The following is a 24,675-nucleotide window of genomic DNA, read 5'->3' as shown; positions in this document are numbered from 1 at the left end:
ACGTCTGAGTCTCGAATTTCACTTCATTTTTGAGATCCTCAATATTGTTCATCGAATATTGCCTTACCTCGCCCAAGCTCCATTCCTGTCTCACTTTTCATCAACTGATAATTTAAACTATTTGTTATCCCTTACTAGCTTTCTTTAAATTACTGTCTTTTCTCAGAAAAAAATTCTTGACTGCGTAATTTTTCTTCCTTTTTCTTTCTAATGATAATGTAAGCTCATCGTTATCATTTTTGTTTCATAATTTTATTTCTCCCGTTATTTTTGTTCCCATCTTTCCCATTTCTAGTAGAAACATTTTTCTAACCCACTCTGTGGCGTTTATACGTACGTAACATGCCCACTATCTGTGCTTGCCTCTACGATTTCCCCCCACAACTTTTGGAGTGCGATCGAGTTTCCCCCGCTTTCTTCCATATTGACATCACCTACGTGAAATTCTGTCGAATTACGTGTCTGATGCTTTCTCTCATTTGACCTTTATTCCGTTACTGATTTCACCTATCGGATATACTATTCCATTTTCACTTTTTTAGGCTGAATGATACTTCCTCAATGTTATCCCAGCAAACAGGAGGAACCTAAAGTTCGACTATACCATGTTACTCCACATGCAGTTTTGGGCACAAATGTTCAAATTTGTGTGAAATCCTACGGGACCAAACTGCTGAGGTCATCGGTTACCATACTTACACACTACTTAAACTAACTTATGCTAAGAACAACACACACACACACACACACACACACACACACACACACACACACACACACACACATGCTCGAGGGAGGACTCGAACCTCCAGCGGGAGCGGCTGCACAATGCGTGACATGGCGCCTCAAACCACGCGGCTTTTGGGCACAGTTCACAGTGTATTGCAGCAACTACGAATACTCACCTTCAGTGTCATTTCTAATTACTTGCATACAACAGGGGCGTTAACTACTCGCCTACTGCTTCCTGTGACTCATTTGGCCGGGGCATCTGGTTGGTGCATAGGACTAAAGGTTGCAGACAACATAGCAGGGCAGAGTTACACCCAAGGTACACGTGTCAATTTACCGAAGTTCCTAAGTTGATAATTGTCCTGTCCCCACTTCCACTATTTCTGTTCATTCGCTCATAATAAAATACGATGAATAGGTTGGAATGATGTTAAAACGGTTTCAATGAACACTCAGTTTATTGTTCTTTAAGAAGCAGTATGTTCCTCGTTGGCCTAATGACACTCGCACTACAGTAACAATCACTAGTTTAACGTAGTTCTTTCTTGAGTGCCATTGCTGTTCGGTCATCTTTCGAATTACGGGCAGCTATTAATGGATAATTCAACATATTTTTACTCGGCCAGTTTCGGTTGTAAAAATACGGGATTTGTCGTGAAATATCATAGAATACTCCCGCTTCAGCCCCTATAGTTTAATGATATTCAGATAGGTTGCAGCTCTATACGTAGCCTTCAAAATAGCATCTGTCACTGAGGTGCGTTCCAAACAGAGAGATGTCATTGAATTACCTTTGGCAGATAACCAGAGCATCGTAGATATTGATAGGCGCTTGCAGTATGTCTACGGAGACCTGGCAGAACAAAAGCTCGGTGAGTCGTTGGACGAAGCGTCTGTCTTCATCGCAACCTGTCCGATCTCCAGTGTGTCGGTCCGCCGCATACAGCTGTGGCTCCTGCGATGTTTTTGTCACGAGCCCGGATCTCGCATTTTCCGACTCCCATCTGTTTGGCCCACTGCATTCAGTACGTGGATGAGGGGAAGATTATTGATGCTGTAATATTATGGTTCCGACGTCGACCACTAGATTGGTACCATGTTGGAATAAAGGCCCTCTTACTAAGGTGGCACATGGCCGGCACATTCAACGCAAATTATTTGAATAACATGGTTCCGTAACTCGAAGAGTGGGTAATAATATGGTGTTCTGGAGTCCTGAATAAAATAACCCTCTTATCAAAGAAAAATTTCTGCACTACTATTGGAACGCCCCTCTCTCGACAAGTACAGAATTAAATCGATCCACTTTCATAGAGATGAAATTTCTGTGGTATATTCGCTAAATTAATGTCGATGATAACAACAAAATTATAGGTATTTGACAGCAAGTATTGCACAACAATATATCTTCATTTTATCGTATACGCTATAATACATTTAAGACTACAAATGTATTCAGCAATCAACTGTACATTTTTTTAGGCTGTGTGCTTATTAACGAATTTGGCGCGAGTTATAGAAGTGTGGGTAAAAAGCCTTGCAGGTATACATTAAGGTGACAAGTCATGAAACAGCGATATTCACATACACAGACGGCGGCAGTGTCGCGTGTACAAGATATAAAAGGGCAGTGCATTGGTGGAACTGTCATTTGTACTCAGATGATTCATGTGGACAGGTTTCCGGGGTGATTACAGGCGCATGATGCGACTTAACATTCTTTGAACGCGGAATGGTTGTTGGACCTCGAGGCATGGGACGTTACATTTCGGAAATCGTCTGGGAATTCAATATTCCTAGATCCACAGTGTCAATACTGTGTCGAGAATACCACATTTCAGGCATTACCTCTCACCACGGATAATGCAACACACACATCCATGCCCGAGGCAGGATTCAAATCTGCGACCGTAGCGGCCGCGCGGTTCCAGACTGAAGCGTCAATGTGGAATGTGCAACGACCGTATCCGTTAGGACACTGCGTCTCAATTTGGCGTTAATGGGCTATGGCAGCAGACGACTGAGCCTAGAGCCTTTGCTAACAGCACCACACTGCTTGCAGCGCCTCTCTGGGCTCGTGACAACGTCGGTTGCACCTTAGATTGCTGGAAAACCGTGGCCTGATCAGATGAGTCCCGATTTCAGCGGGTAAGAGCTGATGGTAGAGTTGGAGTGTGGCGCAGACCCCACGGAGCCTTGGACCCAAGTTATCAACAAGGCACGGCGGAAGCTGATGGTGGCTCCCATAATGGTGTGGGCTGTGTTCGCATGAAATGTACTGGGTCCTTTAGTCCACCTAAACCACTTGCAGTTGCAGCCATTCATTGACATCATGTTCCTAAACAACGATGAAATTTTTGTTGATGACAATGCGCTATGTTGTCAATACCACAGTTGCTTGCGATTGGTTTGAAAAACATTCTGGACAATTCGAGCGAATGATTTGGCCACCCGTTGCGCTCGACATGAATCTCATAGAATATTTATTTGACGTAATCGAGAGGTCAGGTCGCGCACAAAATCGTGCACTCGTAACACTACTGCAATTATGGGCAGCAATAGAGGCAGTATGGCTCAATATTTCTGCAGGGGACTTCCAGCGCCTTGTTGGACCCATGCTGCGACGAGTTGCTGCTCCATTCCGGGTAAAAGGAGGTTCGACACAGTGTTAGGAGGTATCCCGCAACTTTTTGTATACGTCACACCCTGACTTAGATAAAAAAAACTGTACCAATGTTACGCTCCCCCGTGCCCAAGGTGTATAAATGATAGGCGAATCAAAGTATTCACGTGTTGATTAAATAGCTTTGAACTAAAAGATTTGTAACAGTGAGATCTACCACCACATCTTTGTTTATAAAATGCAAGCTTCCGAATGCAGATTCCCAAAACCCCACGTGCCCTGGACGTAGTGATCTTGTGGTCGTCGGTTCTCCAGGTTTACAGATCAAGTTTAATTTTGGCGTGATCTTAACTTTATAATGACAAACAAAAACTTTGAGTAACATTTGTTTATCAGTGTTCAGTACAAAATTAAATACATGTTGCACTTAGTTTAGTCATTGTCGCCAATACACTATTTAATGAAGCAAAAAAATATTGATCACAGGCCTGTCCAATTCAACTCTCGAAAACCGTCCACACAACAGCCCTACTTCATACGAGTCTGTTCTTCGTCTTGTGGTGGTTTGTGATATCATCTCTATGGTGCCAAACAAGCTCTACATCACAATTACGATTAGTTTCACATATTTTTAAGTTATCACTACACATCAAATTTGTCGTGCGAAGACAGTAACTGTATTAGTAATTAAAACAATTTTAACACATTCAATATACGATAGACACTGTTTGCATGCGAACAGAACGAGCAATTTGTGACGAAGTCGGGCTGTAATTTCGAGACTATTGATTGTTCACATAATTGGCCATCGTCATAACTTGAAAAGCTTGAATCAAGACCCAGTAGCAATTTTTTCTATTACGATATGGCTAGTTTCAGTCTCCACGGATCTTCAGGTTGATGAAATTGCGTCTGTCTGTACGGACCACACATCAGACTAACGTCAGGGTAGTGTGTTATGTAGCTCTGATGCAGAGACCATGGGTTGCTTACTCAACTACATAAACCTGAAGATGATCCACGGAGGGCAAAGCTAGTCATATGGTAAAAAATGACAAAAAAAACGCGCCACTGGGGCTTGATTCAAACTCTTACGTTAAGCTGATGGCCAATTGTGTGGACAATCTTTAGCATCCAAATTACATTAGAATAGTGTTTACAATGTACTGGTTGAACAGGACTGACAGGAGGATTGGAAGAGCTAAAAACAAAAACAAAAAGCAATAGAAAAATGGCAAAATAAAATCAGTATTACTGCTCTCAAATGATTCCGTTTGGTCAGATGATTACGAAACAAATTCCATTTACACAACGTATTACGAGAGTTACCCATATGCCTCTATCGAAGTTTTAATTAATTAACAATAATTATCAATCGTCTTTTAAGTAAAATAAGTTATTAGAATGAGGTATTTTGACCTCGCGCTTCAACTGAAATATTTCATTTGCTAGAAAAGGCTGTCCTATAAAGAAAAAGTCGAAGTTAATATGAGCAGTATCAAGCTCTGCAGGCTTAGTTCTTGGACGCTATCTCCCACAAAACCTATGACTTCACTGGAAATAACAGGTGACTCTCAATCCCACTACGTGTTACTAAACCCGAGGATAATCTCTGACACAGAAGCCAACTACGAATACCTGAACCATACAAAGAAAGCTGATAAAATAAACAGATGTAAAAATATCGATATGGAAAGGGCAAAAAGTTTGTTACGTTTCAGCAGGATCAACTTTTACTATGCGGTTATAGCAAACAAAGGACTTTCTATCTGAAGCAATGCATCAAGTAGTCGAAATCAATTTCTCAGTCAGGAAAACAAAGGAGATTTCAGTAGAGTTGTACAACGTGACTATGAAAAATTCAGGAATTTTTTTTCCGTTCAGCAGAAAGAACAGTCATACATATTTAGCTAGGTTTAAAAGAAAACATGAGCACCTGATTTTCAGAGTGTACATTGTCATAAACGCCGCAACTTGGAGTTGTAGACAAATCACAAGGCACAAGGTGAGACTTTCACCCCTTAAGAACATAACACGAAAACCGTACTATTTTCATTAATGTTCCGAAAGGAATAAATTAGTACAAAAATTGACTACGATGAAGAGTTTTAGGTGTTGATGTTGTGTTCATGGATAAGCAGACCTAGCTAACCTCGATCATTATGGGGAAACACATGAATTGAGGCGCTGTTAAAGCAAGCATTGCATTTTTAGACTCAAATGTGTTTCAGAAACCCCATAGCACACCGCTTTCCGAATGCCGCAGACTTTTAAGGTGTGCAGTTAGGTGCGATTATCAGTACAGCTGTCGGCTGCTCGTCACGTTTAGGAGAGTGGACAAGCACAAATAGAGAGGCATCTGCAGAGGCTGCAGTTTGGGCGTGGCACGGCACGGCCAGCGCGTCAGGGTGGCGCCGACGCTGGCGCCGGCGGGGGCGCAGCGGCGCTAATGGTAACTAGCGGCGCTGGCGCCAGGCCTGGACACGGCAGCGATCTCTGCAGGACGACGCCGGCCACCTGCGGTGCTCTCTCAGGCGCTTTATTTCCAGGAACTTCTTCTGACGTGCACTACACTAATCGGGTAGTATTGTTGCCTCGTAAAATGGTCGCCGAGAATCGAATTTCACTTTGAGGCGAGTGTGCCTTTTAACACCTTACCACTCAGAAGACTATTGGGCCTAGGTAACAGGCTATGTATACGGTTTCTTAAACCACTACTAACACATATCTCATTTATGTATCTTCAAGATTAACACTTACTAAAAAAAGGGCCAAGTTTCGAGATCTTTGATAGACTACAAATTTTAAAATACTAATGACAGAAAGTACAATTATCGTCCGAAGTAAAAAGTGCGACGTGAGTTGTTGAGCAATTTCTTCCTCTCGGGCTTCCAAAATTTCTTGCTCACTCAAAAAACGTGACGTATTTGTAGCATAATTACAACTAAATGCGAAACGTAATGAGTACACGTTCGAAATTACGTCAGTGTGATGATATTGGCTCAGCCATTCACAGCAGCAGCTGTTTATTCGTGAGTATTTCTTTCGAAAGTAATCTAGAAATTGGCAACAGCAAGCAGCACTAGTCAGCGGCAGGTCGCGAGACAACTGTACATTGTTCTCATACTAAATGAGTCCAGTTATCCAGTGATTGGCAGCTCGTGCGTCGAGAAAATCGCTAACCGACCTGTACTCGCACGCTATCTTTTTAAATGTGCCGACGCCTCACTGCAGGGAAGTACAAACAATTTGCAATCAAAGATTCTTGTGTTAGGCCAACGGTTTACTAATTAATTAAGGTAAAAAATTTTGCTTATGGGAACAATAATGGATTCTTTACATAAGAAATGTGGAAATTCTCCGCAAAATCGGCGAGGAAAGCAGTAAGTGGAAAAGACTAACAGAAACACATCAATTCAATCTCGTATTTTAAGGATAACGAAGTACACTTGGAAGTTATCAGCCTCAGCAAATGATCCAGTGCGAAAATTTGGCCCCTAATTCAGACAGTACGCAGTTTACCTTCTGACTGTACAGCTTTTAAACTTTGCATGTGTCGTTTGTTTGTGACTCGCTTCGCCCCAATGCAGCCGAAAAGTACTGCACCGTGGAGTGACAACCATAGCTCTGCTATTCGCGGCTTCTTGAAGGCCAGAGAAGAGGTAAGATGTGGACACGTCTGACCAACGTGTTTTGAAATCTTGTTCGATAACACGTTATTCGACGTGTAAAGTAGGTATGTATTATGAATACGCAATATCACAATCTCACGCACTTATACCTTCAATATTATTTTAACAATATCCTCGTATTGATATTCTGCAATGATATATACGTCTAAAAGTCAAAATGAATAAACGTAGGCAACTGAATAACTATGAAAAGAAGGCAATGATTTGCGATTTGTAATTTAATCATGTCCATCATGTTGAAGAACAGCGCATCTGCTGCAAATGTACTTAACTTTATCGTGTCAGTTTTAGAACCCAAAGAAAATAATGCACTAAAGCGATGTTAATAATTCAACAGCGCTCAGGTACTTCTTTGATACTCATTCACTTTGTTCATTTAAATTGCGTTTGTGAGTCGCAACATAAAAATTATCAAAGCAAAGAGTTCCCTGGTACCAGCTACAGGTTAGAAAGCGTGCACTTTCACATAGTAAACAAACCAATTACAACTTCAAAATACTATTCGACAAACCTCTTATTCCACCCGCTCTCGGGTATTAAGCAGCTGCAGTGGGGAGGAAGGAGTGACAATCCGTGCCCCACATTTTTAACAGCTTAGCGTTCATTAATATCAAAACTGCGTATCGTCATAATTACGGTCCAAATTTTCACGTGGGTTTGATTTCTGGAGCTGATTTATTGCAAGTATGCTTTTCCTCCTTAAAATATGGGATCAAGTTGATGGTGTTTCCTTCTGAATAGAGGAAGGGACATGATGATAGAACATGTGTACTAGAGGTAATCATAGAGGGGAAGACAGATCGGAGTACGCCGTACAAGTAATCGAGGATGATGGTTATGAGCGTGGCTCTGGAATGAAGAGGTTGGCTCAGGAGAGGAAATCGTGGTTGGTCTCATCTAACAAGTGTGGAGACTGATGACCATAAAAAGCAAAAAATATGCAAGAGGGCGCGGATGTCGGAAAATTTATGAGTGAAGCTTACCTCCATAGAAAAATTGTGTCCCATTTGCTTTACTTCATTCGAGAAACAGAGCTGCCGGCGAAGGAATCAGCAGTACTCCAAAGAATTAGCCCCTTACTTAGCTAGGATTTATCGTAAATCTCGTGCTAGTGGAAAATCCAAAGCGACTGTAAAAAAGTATAGGTGACTTCCGTATATAAGAAGGGTAAAAAAACGGAAACGCAAAATTACAAACCAATAACCTTAACAATGATTTGCTGCAGAATTCTGGAACACATTCTCAGTTCGAATAAATTTCCTAGAGGACAGAAAGCTCATGTACATGAATCAGCACGGTTTTAGAAAGCATCCCTCGTTGGGAATTCTGTTTTCCCTTTTTTCACGTGATATCCTGTGAAATATGGAAGAAGGGCAACAGGCGGATTCCATTCTTCTATATTTCCGTAAATCATTTGACAAAGTGCCACACTGCGACTGTTAACGAAGGTACAAGCATACGGAATACGTTCCTAGATATGTGGGTTCCTCGAAGACTTCTTAAATAGCAGAAACCAGTATGATGTCTTTGACAGCGAGTGTTCAGAGACAAGGGCATCGTCAAAAGTGCCCCAGTGACAGGAAAAGTGACAGGACCACTGCTATTTTTTTATACATATGTAATACACTAAGCAGATTCAGAAGGGTGTTGGTTGCAGTAGGTACTGGGAGATGAAGAAGTTTGCACAGGATAGAGTAGCATGGAGAGCTGCATCAAACCAGTCACTGGACTGAAGACCACAACAACAACAGGTCAATGACCTGGTGGACAAGGTGAACAGCAGTTTGCGGTTGCTGTGGTGTGCGGGAAAGTGTCATCGTTGAGTGACTGCAAGAGGATACAATATTAAATTAGATTAGATTAGTTTTTCGTTCCATAGATCCGTGCTGAGGAGATCCTCGTGGATGTGGAACATGTCAATTTTTTTAAAGCTGCAATAACAATACTAATAGTATGAATATATACAATATATCATTTGTTTATATTAAAACATTCATCAATGGAGTAGAAGGAGTTGGCCACTAGTAAGTCTTTCAGGCTCCTTTTAAACTGATCTTTGTTTGTATCTAAATTTTTTATGTTTGCTGGCAAATTATTGAACATGAGTGTTCCTGAGTAGTAGACCCCTTTTTGAACTAAAGTAAGTGCTTGTAAGTCCATGTGCAGATCATTTTTGTTCCTGGTATTGTATGTATGAACTGAGTTGTTTGTTGTAAAAAGAGATATATTATTTAGGACAAATTTCATTAAGGAGTAAATATTCTGATAGGCAGTAGTTAGTATACCCAGTTCTCTGAAGAGGTTTCTACAGGACGTTCGTGAATTTACTCAACAAATAATACGTATTACACGCTTTTGGACTCTGAAAACTTTTGTTTGACTTGAAGAGTTACCCCAAAATATTATACCATATGACATTATGCAATGAAAGTAGGCAAAGTATGCAAGCTTTTTCGGTTTTATGTCTCCTATGACTGCTAACACTCGAACTGCAAATACAGATTTGTTAAGGCGTTTCTGCAGTTCTGTGTTGTGCTCCTCCCAACTTAATTTATTATCAAGTTGTAATCCTAGGAATTTAAGACTGTCAACCTCTTCTATCTGCTCTTCTTCATACTTTGTGCGCATGCTGGGTGGAAACCTCTTACAGGTTCTGAATTGCATATACTGAGTCTTTTCGAAGTTAATATGACTTAAACAAAGTTCTAGTTGGTGTGATGAATGGCAGGTAGCTCTAAATGTAGAAAATTTAAGTTAATGCAGATGAATAGAAAAAACAAACGCTTAATGTTTGAACACAGCATGAACAGTCTACTGCTTGACACAGTCAAGTCGATCAAATACCTAGGCCTAATGTTGCAAAGCAATATCAAATAGAGTTAGCTAAGGATTGTAATACGGAAGGCTAATGGTCGACTTCAGTTTATTGGGAGAATTTTGGGTAAGTGTGGTTTTATCTGAAAAGAAGACCGCATACAAGACACTAGAGTGACCCAGTGTTGAGTAGCGTTCGAGTGTTTGGGATCTGCTGCAGATAGGATTAAATGAAGGCATCGAACTAATTCAGAGGCGGGCTGTTAGATTTGTTGCCTGTAGGTTCGAACAACACTCGCGTATTACGGAGATGCTTCGGTAACTCAAATGGATATCTTTGGAAGGAAGATGACAGACCTCTCGATTAACACTATGAGAAATTCTAGTCAACCGGCATTTGACGCTCACTGCACGGTGATTCTACTGCCGCTAACGTACATTTTGCTTAAGGACCACGAAGATCAGAGAAATTAAGGCTGGTACGGAGGCATAGAGACAGTCGTTTTTCCCTCGCTCTGTATGCGAGTGAAATGGGAAAGAAAATCACTGGTAATAGTACAGGTTACCCTCCGCTGATTAGGACTCAGTGTGGTTGGACTGACATTTACTTTTCCATCCTTCATTTGGCTTTTTCAACTCAGATTTCATTAAAAATTTATCTTCAGATCTGATGTCCAGTTGGAACACTCGACGCCCCTCGAATGAGGTGGACGCCAAATGTGAGAGCCCGTCCATCTCGACCAGAGCGGCGCAGGTAGCAACAACGGCGCGCACCCCTCAACTGCTGAGAGTATAAGAGGAGTGACAACAAAGTAAAATGTGAAAAAAGTGTTGCTTACCGTTTTAGTGCAGTTTAGTGTTGTCTCCTTCAGCGTAGTTCCCTTCTGACTGCGCACCCTTTTTCCAGCGCTTCTGCCATTGGTAGTAACATTTCTGGAACCCATCTTCTGTAATGTCTTCCAAGACCCTCGTCACATCTATTTGGACATCTTGCATCGTTTGAAAATTGTGTCCCTTGACCGCCGTTTTGGCTCTTGGAAACAGAAAAAAGTCGCACAGAGCGATATCTGGTGAATAAGGTGGCTGTGTTAGTATTGGAATTTGTTTTGAGGTAAAAAAAAATTGCTCTACTGACAGAGCAGTATGGGATGGCGCATTATCGTTTCTCGATTGATGTTCAGTTCTTCTGTACTCATTTTCAAAGATAATCTTCGATCAGATCGTACAAGTTCACGCACCCTGGCCAAGTCGACATCTGTCCTTGAGGTTGATGGTCGTCCACTGCAGTCTGCATCTTCAACATTCATTCTGCCTTCCCTAAACAGTTTATGCCAACGAAAAACTTCAGCTCTTGACATAACCTCCTCTCCAAAACCCTTCTGAAGCTTACCGTAAGTTGTCATCGCGTTTTCACCCAACTTAACGCCAAAAGAAATAGCAAAACGTTGCGCAATATTATGTGGTTCAGTTTCCGTGACGAGAAAGAAAAACATGTGTTAACTTATCACAGCACAACTCATGACTGAGCAGTTGCATCGATGTGCCGCTTGGACTAGAAGCAGCTTACACACCAAGGTCAAAGATATTGTGCCTACGCAAGCCTGCATGGTAGCCACATCTTGCAAAGAAAATCATTACTTTATTCTCGCACCTGGTATGGTGAACGGAAAACAAAAGCACTCTTACTCTGAATCACACCAGAGTAAGAGGCTTTATCTCTCTTTGAGCAAAACCTATGGCTGGCACTTAATACACCTAATACAATCAGCACAGCATTGTTCTGAAACTTAATCAGAATGGCATTCAATAAATATGAAAGGTAATTGCAGCATGCAAAATTGTTCAAAAACTAGCACTGACAATGAAGAATTTATGTACTTTCAAGTGCCCAGTAAGTAATAAAAGTTACTAGATGTTAGTGGACAGAGTAACTGCCGCTCTCTGAACGACACCCGCTACAGCGCTCACACATTAACATTACTGAGCTTAACATCACTTATAACAATGACAATAGGGCGTATGGCAAATGGGACTGAAGTAACCGGTACTAGCCGTAAATTAAACTAGGTTTTAAGTTTACAGCGGGGACATATGCAGCTTATAAACAACTGGGCACTAGCTTACTCAAATAATTCCCAGCAAAAACAGTAGTAACTGGAATAGTAAGCAGCGCTCTAGAGTAATTTATCATTCACGAATTAGAACAATTTTCGCTGTATGACTTTGCAGATGACAGCTCAAGAGAGCCACTGAGAAACATGAACGGCCACAACAATGAAAGACGCGCCCGTTGTTCCTAACGTAACACAAGGCCACAACTCCATAAATATCCACATGTCCCTAAAATAAGCAGCGCTGACAATATACAAAACGATTACATAACGCAGCCAGCAACGACCTAGTTCCTTAGAACCAGCTACAAGACTCAATGGCAATCTGCAATCCACAAGCCAAAAGCCACACACTGATCAAGACACGCCGCCGACTTAACACAAACCGCGCGAAAGTGTGCTCAACACACAAATAATATCAAAATTACGACGAGAATATTCAAAGGAAAAACAGTGCAACACAAGACGATGACGCAACTAACCACGCCCACGTTCCGCATACAAATTTTGCTGGGTAATGAAACCACATTGAAACGGCTATAGGATTGATTCTCATTATAATCACTAGGATATTAAATATGAGATGCGATGGGGCGCGATATGGAAACCACACTGACACTCAAAAACGTTTTATTTGCAACAGTTAGCTACACCTTCCAGCTACTTCTCTACATAGGCGTCGCTCCGACTGAGACATCTGTCGTGCTTGGTACTAATATTTCAATACCCTCGTTACAGACGGCAGCCGCCCATGCTTTCTGTCAGTTCTCTTCCCTGATCTGTAGCTTGTTGTCTGTGATAAAATGTTGTCTTCACAGCCAGCGGTTGATGAGAGCAGAGAGGGAACCAAGTCCGGGCTGCAAGGTGTGTGACGACACACTTCCCATTGAAAACGATGCAGGAGCGTACTCATTGCCCCTGCAGTGGCGGCTGAGAATTGTTATCAAAAAGGAAATGCATAACACTACGTTGTGCGGGTTGCATGACTGAGTTTCGGGGAGACACTATTTTCTAGTACTCTTTACGTTAAAAAAAATGGTTCAAATGGCTCTAAGCACTATGGGACTTAACATTGAGGTCATCAGTCCCCTAGACTTAGAACTACTTAAACCTAACTAACCCAAAGACATCACACACATCCATGCCCGAGGCAAGATTCGAACCTGCGACCATAGCAGCAGCGCGGCTCCGGACTGAAGCGCCTAGAACCGCTCGGCCACACCGGCCGGCCATCTTTACGTGCTCACTTTGATCTCATAACTGAAAAGAGCGACATGACGCGATGAAAGGGCATACTCGAAACACTGTCAACACACCTACGCAAAGCTTCATTGGATTTTGGCTGTGGTTTAGTTTTCGCGATCGATCGGGCCTTACTTTTCGAATAGCCCTCGAACCTGCATTCCTTTTCTCTCATTGCCGGATTTTCAGGCCAACTCATTATGGATGGCTTCCATCACTATTCAGTGACGTTTTGATAGTTAAATTTCGTTACAATTACCACATCCCGAATGTGTAGGAAAAGAAAGAAAATTATACCATTGGACTTAGTCTCTTCACGAAGATAGTTTATTTCTTTGATGCAAAATATTCAGCGTAAGAGCCAACATGAAGCTTAAATCGTTTCGTTATTGAACAAAGGCAATTGCAAGTCTTATGAAATCGCCCTTCTGTGAAATGATATGATTTTGGTCTGCTAAAATAAAACACCTCTACACGATTATCCAAACTATTCTTTTACTTGAACGACGCAGTGTATTACCAATGAATAAGGACACAAAATGGTTCAAATGGCTCTGAGCACTAAGGGACTTGACTTCTGAGGTCATCCGTCCCCTAGAACTTAGAATTACTTAAACCTAACTAACCTAAGGACATCACACACATCCATTCTCGAGGCAGGATTCGAACCTGCAACCGTAGCGGTCGCGCTGTTCCAGACTGTAGCGCCTAGAACTGCTCGGCAACTCCATCCGGCAAAGGACACAATCAAGTGATATTAATCTTGCCGTAAAAGAAATATAGCAGTCATACGTTTTTTTTCGAAGGTAAATCATAAAGGTATGCGATCAGCACCTTAAAATTCGAAAACTGGTCTGAATTACAGTTTCAAAGAACTGTGACTGACTCCCTAACAGGGAACTGACATGCATCGAGACTAGAAAATAGTGCATTGATAATGGCTACGCACTAGCCGAAATCTGGATTTGCCATATGAAACCTGCAAAAAAAGGACGACTGATTGCTATGCTCTATAATTTATAAATCATGTCACAGTCGCTGAGTGCACCCACTTTCGTAACGGAATGTGATCTGAATTTCTCTACATATTTTAATGTATCTTTAAATAAAGAAAAAGGTGTCACAATCTCCGTGTCATCGGACACTAGCACTGAGTGACAATAATCTAACGCACAGTAGTGCCTCCATTCAAAATTTAGTTGCTCAATATTCCACACAATGCATATAGCTTGTTCGCTCCTGTCGAATGATAGGCACAACTTATATCTTCGTTTATTAACTCATTCCTCGAATCATACCACCAACATGCGAGATCAGATTTCGAACAGATGCTACAAGGCTCTCAAAACATATCAGCTAATAGAGAACACCAGACAGAAAAACTATAAATCTTTCACGTAGTTGGACTACCGAAACACACACGACACATGTGTGCCTAATTACCGATCACACGTCGCAGTGGAACCACTCACAATTGAGCAATAACCGATTCCCAGTGGAACCACTCGAAATAGGGCTATAAGAGCTCCCGAACATGTGACATACGATAGATCAGGAACACACATACTAATCAAACTCACTACAAACCCACTCCGGCAGCTTGTCGGTACCTGCCGCAGGAAATAAAGCCTAACCTGGTGCTGACGGGACGTGATCGAGGCCAGCTAACAGTTTCACATTTCAGAATAAGTTACTAGGCAGTGTGATAGCGGAGAAAAACTACTCAAAAACACTTCAACTTCCATGCGCATACCGCATAGGATATAACGCTGTGCCCATTTAATTGCACATGACCGAACTCACAACGTGAACGCTGCAACCACAATGACTGAAATCGAATACAAGAATTCATTGTTGTGGCTTATACGCAGTGAATTAAATAATAATTTTTATTGATCCGAAGATGGCTCGTCAATGAACTGAAACTAGCAATCAATAAAGGGGTCTTGGCGATCTTGACCAAGGACTGCTATCCACACATTTTAACAGTTATAGTTCCGTGCAGTGCAGTAGCAACTTCCGGTGTATTGTCAAATATTAAAAGTTGTCTGTTTCCAAGGAAACTTAAGTGAATACAGAACTAAAAAAAGGAGCGAGAGAGGTAATACAATAATCTTACACTTCATCAGTGACTGTGGCGAATCGCACAGTGCTCTCTTCTACTATACTTTTATTACACCTATGTTTGTTTTATTTCCTTGCCGTCATGTTGTTCAGAATGGTAGTGATTACTTCTTTCAGATAGTATATTTTTCTGTCGTTAAACAAGTTATCGTCAGAGAGGGGTAAGCCGCGGCTGTGAGGTGTACTCGGCACATGCCAGTAAAATTGCTGCAAAAATTCTTCCACTTTCTCAGCAACGCGAAGAGGAGCGCAATACTTCCAGACTAAAGACCCCACCGCTGATGCCCAATATTTCGCTGTCAGTTATACACAGTGCCTCAGGATATGTCGTCATTAATAGCAACTTTTGGAATAATTTTTGCTATCATATTATACAAAGAGGTTGTTACCGAAAATGTCGAAAAGTTTTTGACCAATTTACCTCAGATTTTTACATTATACTCTAATCTTGACTGATTTACATCAGACTTTTACATGATACTCTAATCACAATTGGGCAGACCCTGCTTATATATATTTTTAAATGGATGTAACTAATAAATATATATACTTCATATAAAAGAGTTACACTGTTAGCAAAAATTCTCAACCGATTTACTTCAGATGCTTACACGATGCTCTAATAAGTGCTCGGATGGACGCAGGCTACATATTTTTAATATGTATGGCTTATAAACATAGTGTGTTTCAGAAGTGTTCGTCAATATTCAGGGATGTGACAGGAATGATCATTCCAAACAGAAAAGTGAAGTAAACATGGGCTGTAAAGCGCATCCCTTAAGAGCAACGAGCAGGTCTTGATCTTTGGTACTGTGAAACAAAACTCTTCTACTGTAAGCTCTTTGCTTTCCATATTTTGAGAAGTGGTAGTATGGACCAAAAAAAAGAAAAAAATTCTGAGTAAACATGTGCTCTAAAACGTATACTTCAAAAGCTATGAGCCTTTGTTCATCTTCGCTACTTTGAAATGCAACACTCCTAATGAACAAGTGCTCGTAACTTTTAAGGTATACGCTTTAGAACACACGTTCACTGGACATTATTTTCTTGTTTTGGTCCATACTACCACTTCCCAAAACATGGAAAACAAAGAGCTTGCAGTAGAAGAGATCTGTTTCACAGAATCGAAGATCAATAATTGCTCGTAGCTCTTATGGTATGCATTTTAGACCCCATGTTTACTTCACTTTTTTTGTTTCGTGTGGCTTTTCCTGTCATATCCCTGAATACTGACCATCCACTCTGAAACACCATGCATGTATATACTCGTATAATAAATATATAAAGAGGAAAGGTTATTAGTAAAAATCTCTAAACGTTCTTGACTGATTTACTTCCAAATTTTAGACTATTTTCTAATAAACATTCTGACAAATGTAGGTTATTTGTTTTTTTAATATGTAAGGCATATACAGATACATGTATAATATATAGGGAAGAAACGTTGTGAACAATTATCTAGAAACGTTCAAATTTTTATGCAATATTCCAATAAACATTTGGAGAGTCATAGATTATATATTTTTAATATAAAATGGTTCAAATGGCTCTGAGCACTATGTGACTTAACTTCTGAGGTCATCAGTGCCCTAGAACTTAGAACTACTTAAACCTAACTAACCTAAGGACATCACACACACATGCCCGAGGCAGGATTCGAACCTGCGACTGTAGCGGTCGCGCGGTCCCAGGCTAGCGCCTAGAGCCGCTCGGCCACCGCAGCTGGCTATTTTTAATATACGTGACATACAAACACACATACATCATGTAACAGGGTAACATTATTAGCAACAATCTCGAAAAGTTCTTCACCTATTCATTTCAGATATTTCGTTGTACTCTAATAAATGGTCAGACAGACGTAAGACATATATTTTTAACATTTGTGGTGTCTCAATAAATATATATTCCTTAAAGGTAAAACTTCAGCACAGAATATCTCAATAAGTTTTAGAGCTATTTACTTGAAATTTTCTACACTGTATGGTCACAAATATTCAGGCAGACAAAAGCGAAATATTTTTTGAAACGATAATACATAGGTTTTCTGTTGTAACAGACTGCAAATAAAATGCTGTGCTGTCTAAATGTGCGGTTTAGTTTTCTTCCTTGTAGTCATTTCCAGGGACAACAGAGCAGTAATCACGTTTGTCAAAGTAGAACTACATGTCGAGATATTAAAATAGGAATAAAGGGAAGCGCCACGTCTGGATTCAATAAACGCAAGTGTAGTACAAGCGCTGAGCAACCGTATTGTTTCACACCATACGACAGGGGACACAGCTATGTGCTATTTTATTTTCTTCCTCGTAGTCTGTTTTCACAGGAAACAGGAATGTTGTATTTAAGGCTTTTCGGTTTAAGATTACACTTCTTCTATTGAATCAGAATCATCTGAATCTTTGTAATCCTATTCCGTTTGCGGATTAAAAACTGTCAATGATGGAATTATACTCAAAGATCCAGCAGCAGGAGAGGGTCTCTCATATCCGGTACGCTAATGACACCAAACAATTTACCCACTCATTTTAAGAGATTGCAGTTCCCAATCTAGGATTCGTTGGCAATCACAATGCACAATGCTCATAAACGGAGTGAGGGGTAAGAGGACATGATCAGAAAGAAGTGAGGAAATGGATGTAAAGAGAGAGAACGAGTAGATAGACAGGAACAGGCGGGAGGAGGAGGTGGAGGGAAAGATATGGAGGGAGGAGGAGATGGACAAAGAGAAGCAGGAAGAGGAGATGGACAGAGAGAGGCGGCAGGAGCAGTTGGAGAGAGGTAGTGCAGGAGAAGATGGAAGAGGAGAGGGACAGAGAGAGGAGAAAGAAAGAGTTTAGGACGTATGTCGAATTTCCGTACATACTTATCAATTGCGAAGTGTTCCCGGGTTCGCTAGTAATTTTAATAAACGAAATATCAATCGATGTCTCCACGGGCCTCTTCTGTATTAACAGTTTCTGGTTAAGTTGCTGAAAGTGCGTGATGGCAGCCATCGACTGAGCATGGTATGAACGCCTACATACCGTTATCTCCTTCTTCGTAAATTATTCGAGGCCTCACGCAACAGCTGCTGCTTGTAGCTGTCGATGAGTACGAAACTAACGGCTCTGCATCACATCTCAGATGAAGCCTACCCATTGAGTTGGCGGCGATCCTCGCACTGCGAATCAGATTTATATCTTCGGGATTTCTCTAAATCGCATTTAACGAAATTCTTGTTGGTTCCTTTCAAATAATATGGCCGATTGTCTTCCCGAGTGAAATCATGTACTGCGTTTCTAACCGCTTCGTTGTCAAGGGAGATATCAAATGATGCCACCAGTTTCATATTTATGTTTGCTACGGAAGGTCTCTTTCTAAATTAGGTAAGAATCTTTAGTTGATAACTACACGTCCTTCGGTACTGACTTTTTAGTTCATCTTCATAAAGCTTTTGGTGCTAAAATTGGAGTTCTCGGTCCACAACCGATAAGATAACACATTAACTGTTTCTGTGAATCTCTTTGATCTGTCAGTTTTCGAGCATTGCTTTCGGCTATTAATAACATCATACATGCCATTATGCGAAGGTTTAATTCTTTTTTGCCGGCCTGGGTGGCCGAACGGTTCTAGGCTCTACAGTCTGGAACTGCGCGACCGCTACGGTCGCAGGTTCGAATCCTGCTTCGGTCATGGATATGTGTGATGTCCGTAGGTTGGATAGGTTTAAGTAGTTCTAAGTTGTAGCAGACTGATGACCTCAGAAGTTAAGTCCCATAGTGCTCAGAGCCATTGAACCATTTTAATTTTTTTTTATTTAACTGTTGAGAACATAGCTTAACCACGCATCCACAGAGCTGAGTAATCACTGAGTCAAGTAGGAGCTGAGTAATGACTTTTACGCAGGTCGTTCTGAGCTAGGAAGGAGCTTTTAAAACATTCCGGTCAATCTGGAAGTAGCTGCTGCCATAGGACAGCTTATAAGACTGCGGAAAGGTTTACAATAGGAGAAACATTGTTACGAGCAGCTCTTAATTGAAAGAGAACTCAGGACTCCAAGTAATTTACGTCTTGATACAAATATCTCATAAGCCAACATGTTGAGTGGCGTGTAGTGTCTCGTACGAATATCAATTGCTTTCTTCCAGTCCATTCACAGATTGCGTGCAAAACGTTCGAGATCGTCAACGCATTCGTATAAGCCCTAATATCTCTCATTTTATGTGTACTGTCCCTCTGCGGCTTGTTCTGTACTGATACAGTTTTCCAACTTAAAAAAAGACGCACAGAAGCCTATGAGCTACATTTACACAGACGCACGTGTTCAATTCGCGGAAAGTCACAAATTCTGACAGTATTTTCGTACATTATTTCAGGCTGCATTTCAGTAGATGTAATAAGGAACTATAATCAGATCACTCGTTATACAAGTCTCTAGCAAACTGTGAGGGATCATGAGACTTTAGTTTCGTTTTTGAACGGTATACGCTACATCATATCACAGTCAACTTTTCTGTAATCCGCTTTCACTTAGCTTCAAAACACAGCTTATGTCTTGTTTACATCTACATGTACATGATGACTCTACAAGAAAGTGCCTGGCAGAGGGTTAATTAAACCACCTTCAAACTATTTCTCTTCTGTTCCACTCTCGAATAGCGCGCCGGAAATCGAACACTTAAGTCTTTCCATGAGAGCTCTCATTGTCGTTATTTTATTATGATGATTATTTTCACACTCTGAGGCCAACGATGATGATTGAAATTTCATAAGAAGACCCTGCTGCAGCGAAAATCGCATTTGCTTTGATGATTGTCATCCCAATTGGCGTATCACATCCGTGGCATTCTCTCCTCTATTTCGCAACAAACGAGTTGTCATTCTCCCAACTTTTTAGATGTCCTCCGACAAAACTCTGATGCTGGTACGACCCGCACGGTAGTATTGCAGAAGAGGGAAGACAAGTGTATTGTAAGCAGTCTCTTTAGTAGATCTACTTTCATTTTCTAACTACTCTGCCAATAAATCACAGTCTAGGGTTTGCTTTCCCCACAGCATTACCTATGCGATCGTTCCAATTTCAGTTATTCGCGACTGTAATCCCTAAGTATTTAGCTGAATTTACATCCTTTAGATTTGTGTGTTTTATCCTGCAACCGAAATTCAGTGAAATTCACACTTTTCATTATTCAGGTCCAGCTGCCACTATGCCACGCTGATCCTAAGCAGGACTCTTTTGTTATTAGTGCTACGGCAGATAAAACTCAGTTTGCGAATGATCACCCGCTCTCCCCCCCCCCCCCACCCCTTATACTCCACTCTTGTCTGGAAAACGGATGTATGGATGACATGTAGCATGTAGTATATGACCGCAGTGGTAGTCCTAACCTGGCTTTTAACACCTCTGTTTGGTTCGTTTCTAATTTGTGTGTTGTGCATTACATAAATAAATTTTAGTTGTTTTTACCGTGCCGATTGTTATTTTTAAGACGCTAATGTCGTAATGTGAAACAATACGACGGTCGATGTTGTACTTATCTGTGTATCTTCTGTGTGTTTACTTGTCTGATGAGACTGCGTCGTCTGTTGTGTTACAGAACCCCGGGCGGGAGCATGCTGGGAGATGTGAACATCTCGGCAATCCTCGACTCCTTTAGCGTCAGCTACGACAAAAGAGTAAGACCGAATTATGGAGGTAAGTTTCCGTAAAATAAAAGTACGATTTCGTGCAGAAAAGTTACAATTAACACGAGTGTGTAGGCGCCTCCACCAGAGCCAATGGCTTCACTTTGCATTATTACCGCAGTTCCACTGTCGCTTTGAGTAGCTCGTGAAAACGCACATCCGCCGCGAGTGTAGTGACCTGTGAAGCGCGGTCTGTACTGGTGGAGACGCCCGCGCATGCGCAGAGCGCTGTCGGCGCTGCGCTGAAAGCAGCCCGCGCCGACGCCGCTCTGCGGCCGGTCTCGTCTAGCGAGGTAGCGTCACAGCGCGGTGCCGCGATCTCCCAGCTAATTACGCTTCGGATGAGCAAGTAACTGCTCACTCTGTAGCCTGTTCACTGAAAAAAAAACCTTAGATAATCATCTAATGATTCAATCGTTTGACGATGTTATCTGCGCGTCTATGTGTTCAGGTATACACTCACTAATTTACGACACGCCCACTAATACTGAAGGAGAGTGTACATGGGTTCAGGAAGAGGGAAAATTTTTGTTATTACTTTAAGACAAGTTCAGTTATTATGGGACAAGAGGCAGGGGAAATTCAAGATTTCTCAAAAAATCGACCCTAGTGTAGCCCACGAATATAGAGAACTATACTCAAATAACAGTATCCCGGTAGTTGAAGATGACGCTACGCAGATAACTTATTGTGTGAGAACCATTGCATGGATATATCATGTTTCGGTGCAATGAGAAAAATATATACCACAATACTTTCCACTCTCCCGCTCTTGCAGGGTGAACTATCAACAGTAATCTGATGTGGCCCTGATTATTTTTACATGAAAGTCAATTTTCTTGCAGCTGTATTTTTTATTTTATTTTGTTTATTTCGTATTTTGGCGATCTATTTCAAGATAATATTGTCTCATCTACAGGTACATGTTAGGCGTGTTCCATGAGCCGAATGCTGTAAGCACTGTAACTCTCTTGCCATCAAGAGAGGCAACTGTGATGTGTCTCGCACACTGTTCAATATTTCGTGTCGAATACTCTCTGGTCTCTACCTTGTGTTTTACACTACCAATCTGTGTGACAGACTGCGTCATAGGCGCCTCTCTCGATGATTACAGTTCTTACGGCATTACGTTCATGGAGCACATCTATCAGTTACCTGAAGATCAGACAGTACAATGAGTATCAAATAGGACTTTACAACTTTGAACATTTGCACAAACTTGTTTTATTTATCTTTTTATTTACACGTCAAGTTCCGTAGGACCAAATTGAGGAGCAAATCTCCAAGGTCATGGAACGTGTCAGTACATGAACTTACAACATAAAAGTAATAACACATAAAAATAGATGTTCATGAACATGAAAAAAAAGTCTGTCCATAAGTTTAAGTAAGCGCTATCAGCAATACAATAAGAATCAGCCTAATTTTTCAAGGAACTACTCGACAGAATAGAAGGAGTGACCCATGAGGAAACTCTCCAGTTTCGATTTGAAAACGCGTGGATTACTGCTAAGATTTTTGAACTGGAGTGGCAGCTTATTGAAAATGGATGCAGCAGTATAATGCACACCTTTTTGCGCAAGAGTTAAGGAAGTCCGATTAAATGGAGGTTTGATTTCTGTCGAGTATTAACCAAGTGAAAGCTGCTTGTTCGTGGGAATAAACTAATATTGGTAACAGGAAACGACAATAAGGAATATACGTATTGAGAGGCCAATGTCAAAATACCCGGAGTCGTGAACAGTGGTCGACAAGAGGTTCGTGGTCTCACACCACTTGTTGCCCGAACCGCCCGTTTCTGAGCCAAAAATTTTATTCTAGAATGAGAAGAGTTACTCCAAAACATAATACCATACGACATAAGTGAATGAAAATAAGCAAAGTAGACTAATTTACATATCGAACTATCACTCACTTTTGATACCGTTACGCATATGCTTTACAGACTTAGTCTTGGTGTCACCTGTAAGTAAAATAGATCACGTTTTGACTCACGTGGTACGCTAGTACACAATTGCGCCGTCGCAAGCGCTAGTGGTAGTTGACGCAAAGATGGCTGACTTTGTTGGTCCCGAGCGAGAACGCTATTTATTTTGGTTTGAAGAGACAAAGTCTGCGACAACTGGGCAACGTAATTTTCGTATAGAGTATGAAAACGATTGCCCCTGTAGTCCGACTATTTACGAGCGGCATAAGTGTTTTACTGAAACTGGATATTCGGTAAGATACAAGAAATCTTCAGGCCGCGCCCGTGCGCATGACGACGTGGTACAGCAAGTGGAACAAAGCTTTGAAAGCAATCCTACAAAATCTACCCGGCGTCTTTCTCGAGAACTAGGCAGCCCACCTTGTGGGTTTCACCCTTACTGCCTTCTCTACCAGAACTTACTCACAACTGAACAAGTCACACTTGACATGCTGCAGAGAGAATGGCAAGAGATCGATTTCAGATGGGATGTGTGCTGCTCGTCCAATCGATGTCTCACTGAACCTTTTCAGTTAAGTTTATGTCTATTGCTCCAAGTTGGTATATTCTGCTGTAAAATCACACCACAACAGTGTCTGCAAGTCAAATGAATTTTCGAAGTTACAAAGTCCATTCCGATATACCCAATATTGTCTCTAAATTGACTGTACATGCATGAGATAAACATTAAAATAAAAGAAACAATACAGCTGTAAGGAAAGTGACTTCAACTAGAATAAATAAAAAAACAGCTGAGTCTCATATGGATAATCAGTACACAGCCGACACCACGAAAATTGTTATGTTTGGACGTAGCCAAAATCGCTAATGCACCCGGTTTTGCTTGAATCTCAGGAAGTCGGTTCGAAACCTAGAGATGGGATGAGTATTCACAGCCAGTATTTGGCAGGGAAGGGGAGAAGAGGTGATGACGTAAAGTATCTGATCACGAGGAATAGGCCTTTATGCAAGTAAACCCTTTACGATTATGCGGCGGAAGCAAACAATATCATAAAAAAGCTCCGCCCTAATAGGCAATGAAGTCCCAACGGTACCGACCGGCCGCCGTGTTATCCTCAGCCCACAGGCGGCACTGCACGCGGATATGTATGGGAATATGGTCAGCAGACCGCCCTCCCGGCCGTATGTCAGTGTACGAGCTACTTCTCAATAAAGTAGCTCCGCTGTTTTCCTCACAATAGCTAAGTGTACCACACCTCTCGACAGACCGGATTGTCACCCATCCAATTACTAACCCAGCCCGACAGCGCTTAACTTCGGTGATTTGACAGGAACCGGTGTTACCACAGCAGCAAGGCGGTTGGCCCCAACAATATCACATAATAATCTTTAGAGTGTTGCGCTTGCCAGAGTCACGGTACTGTACATCACACTCTCTCTTTCACCCAACGGACGCGGGAAAGCAGAAGACATTATTTTACATGTGGTTCATGCTACAGTTTATACCTGGCGTCCTCTACTCTTTCTGGGAGCTTGAAAGGGTAATTTACAAAGACAGCGTACACAGCATCCCACGGTTCCAGGTACATCACATATCTAACATATAATAAGCTAGAAAGATGTATAGAAATTAGGTTTCCAATTAGTGATAGAAAGCTGAGACGCCAAAAATTCACTATGTAATGAATACACATTTACTAACCAAAACATAGATGTATCCACGGCTTTAATTAAAAAATGAAT

General features: G+C 41.4%; 1 protein-coding gene across 7 annotated transcripts in view; it reads left to right on the top strand.

The window, feature by feature from the left end:
* The window catches only part of LOC126366011 (gamma-aminobutyric acid receptor subunit beta), a 603,333-nt gene that overhangs the window by 277,108 nt on the left and 301,550 nt on the right, over window positions 1–24,675 (top strand). For all 7 annotated transcript variants that reach the window (XM_050008861.1, XM_050008862.1, XM_050008857.1 and 4 more), the window contains exon 2: window positions 20,918–21,015. In XM_050008861.1, coding sequence (XP_049864818.1) covers window positions 20,918–21,015 — 98 coding nt within the window. The remainder of the gene's footprint in view (window positions 1–20,917; window positions 21,016–24,675) is intronic.

The sequence above is a fragment of the Schistocerca gregaria genome, chromosome 4 (assembly GCF_023897955.1).
Source record: "Schistocerca gregaria isolate iqSchGreg1 chromosome 4, iqSchGreg1.2, whole genome shotgun sequence".
NCBI lineage: Eukaryota > Metazoa > Arthropoda > Insecta > Orthoptera > Acrididae > Schistocerca > Schistocerca gregaria.
The sequence above is the reverse complement of the archived record's forward strand: the minus strand, read 5'-3'. Positions and strand labels throughout refer to the sequence as shown.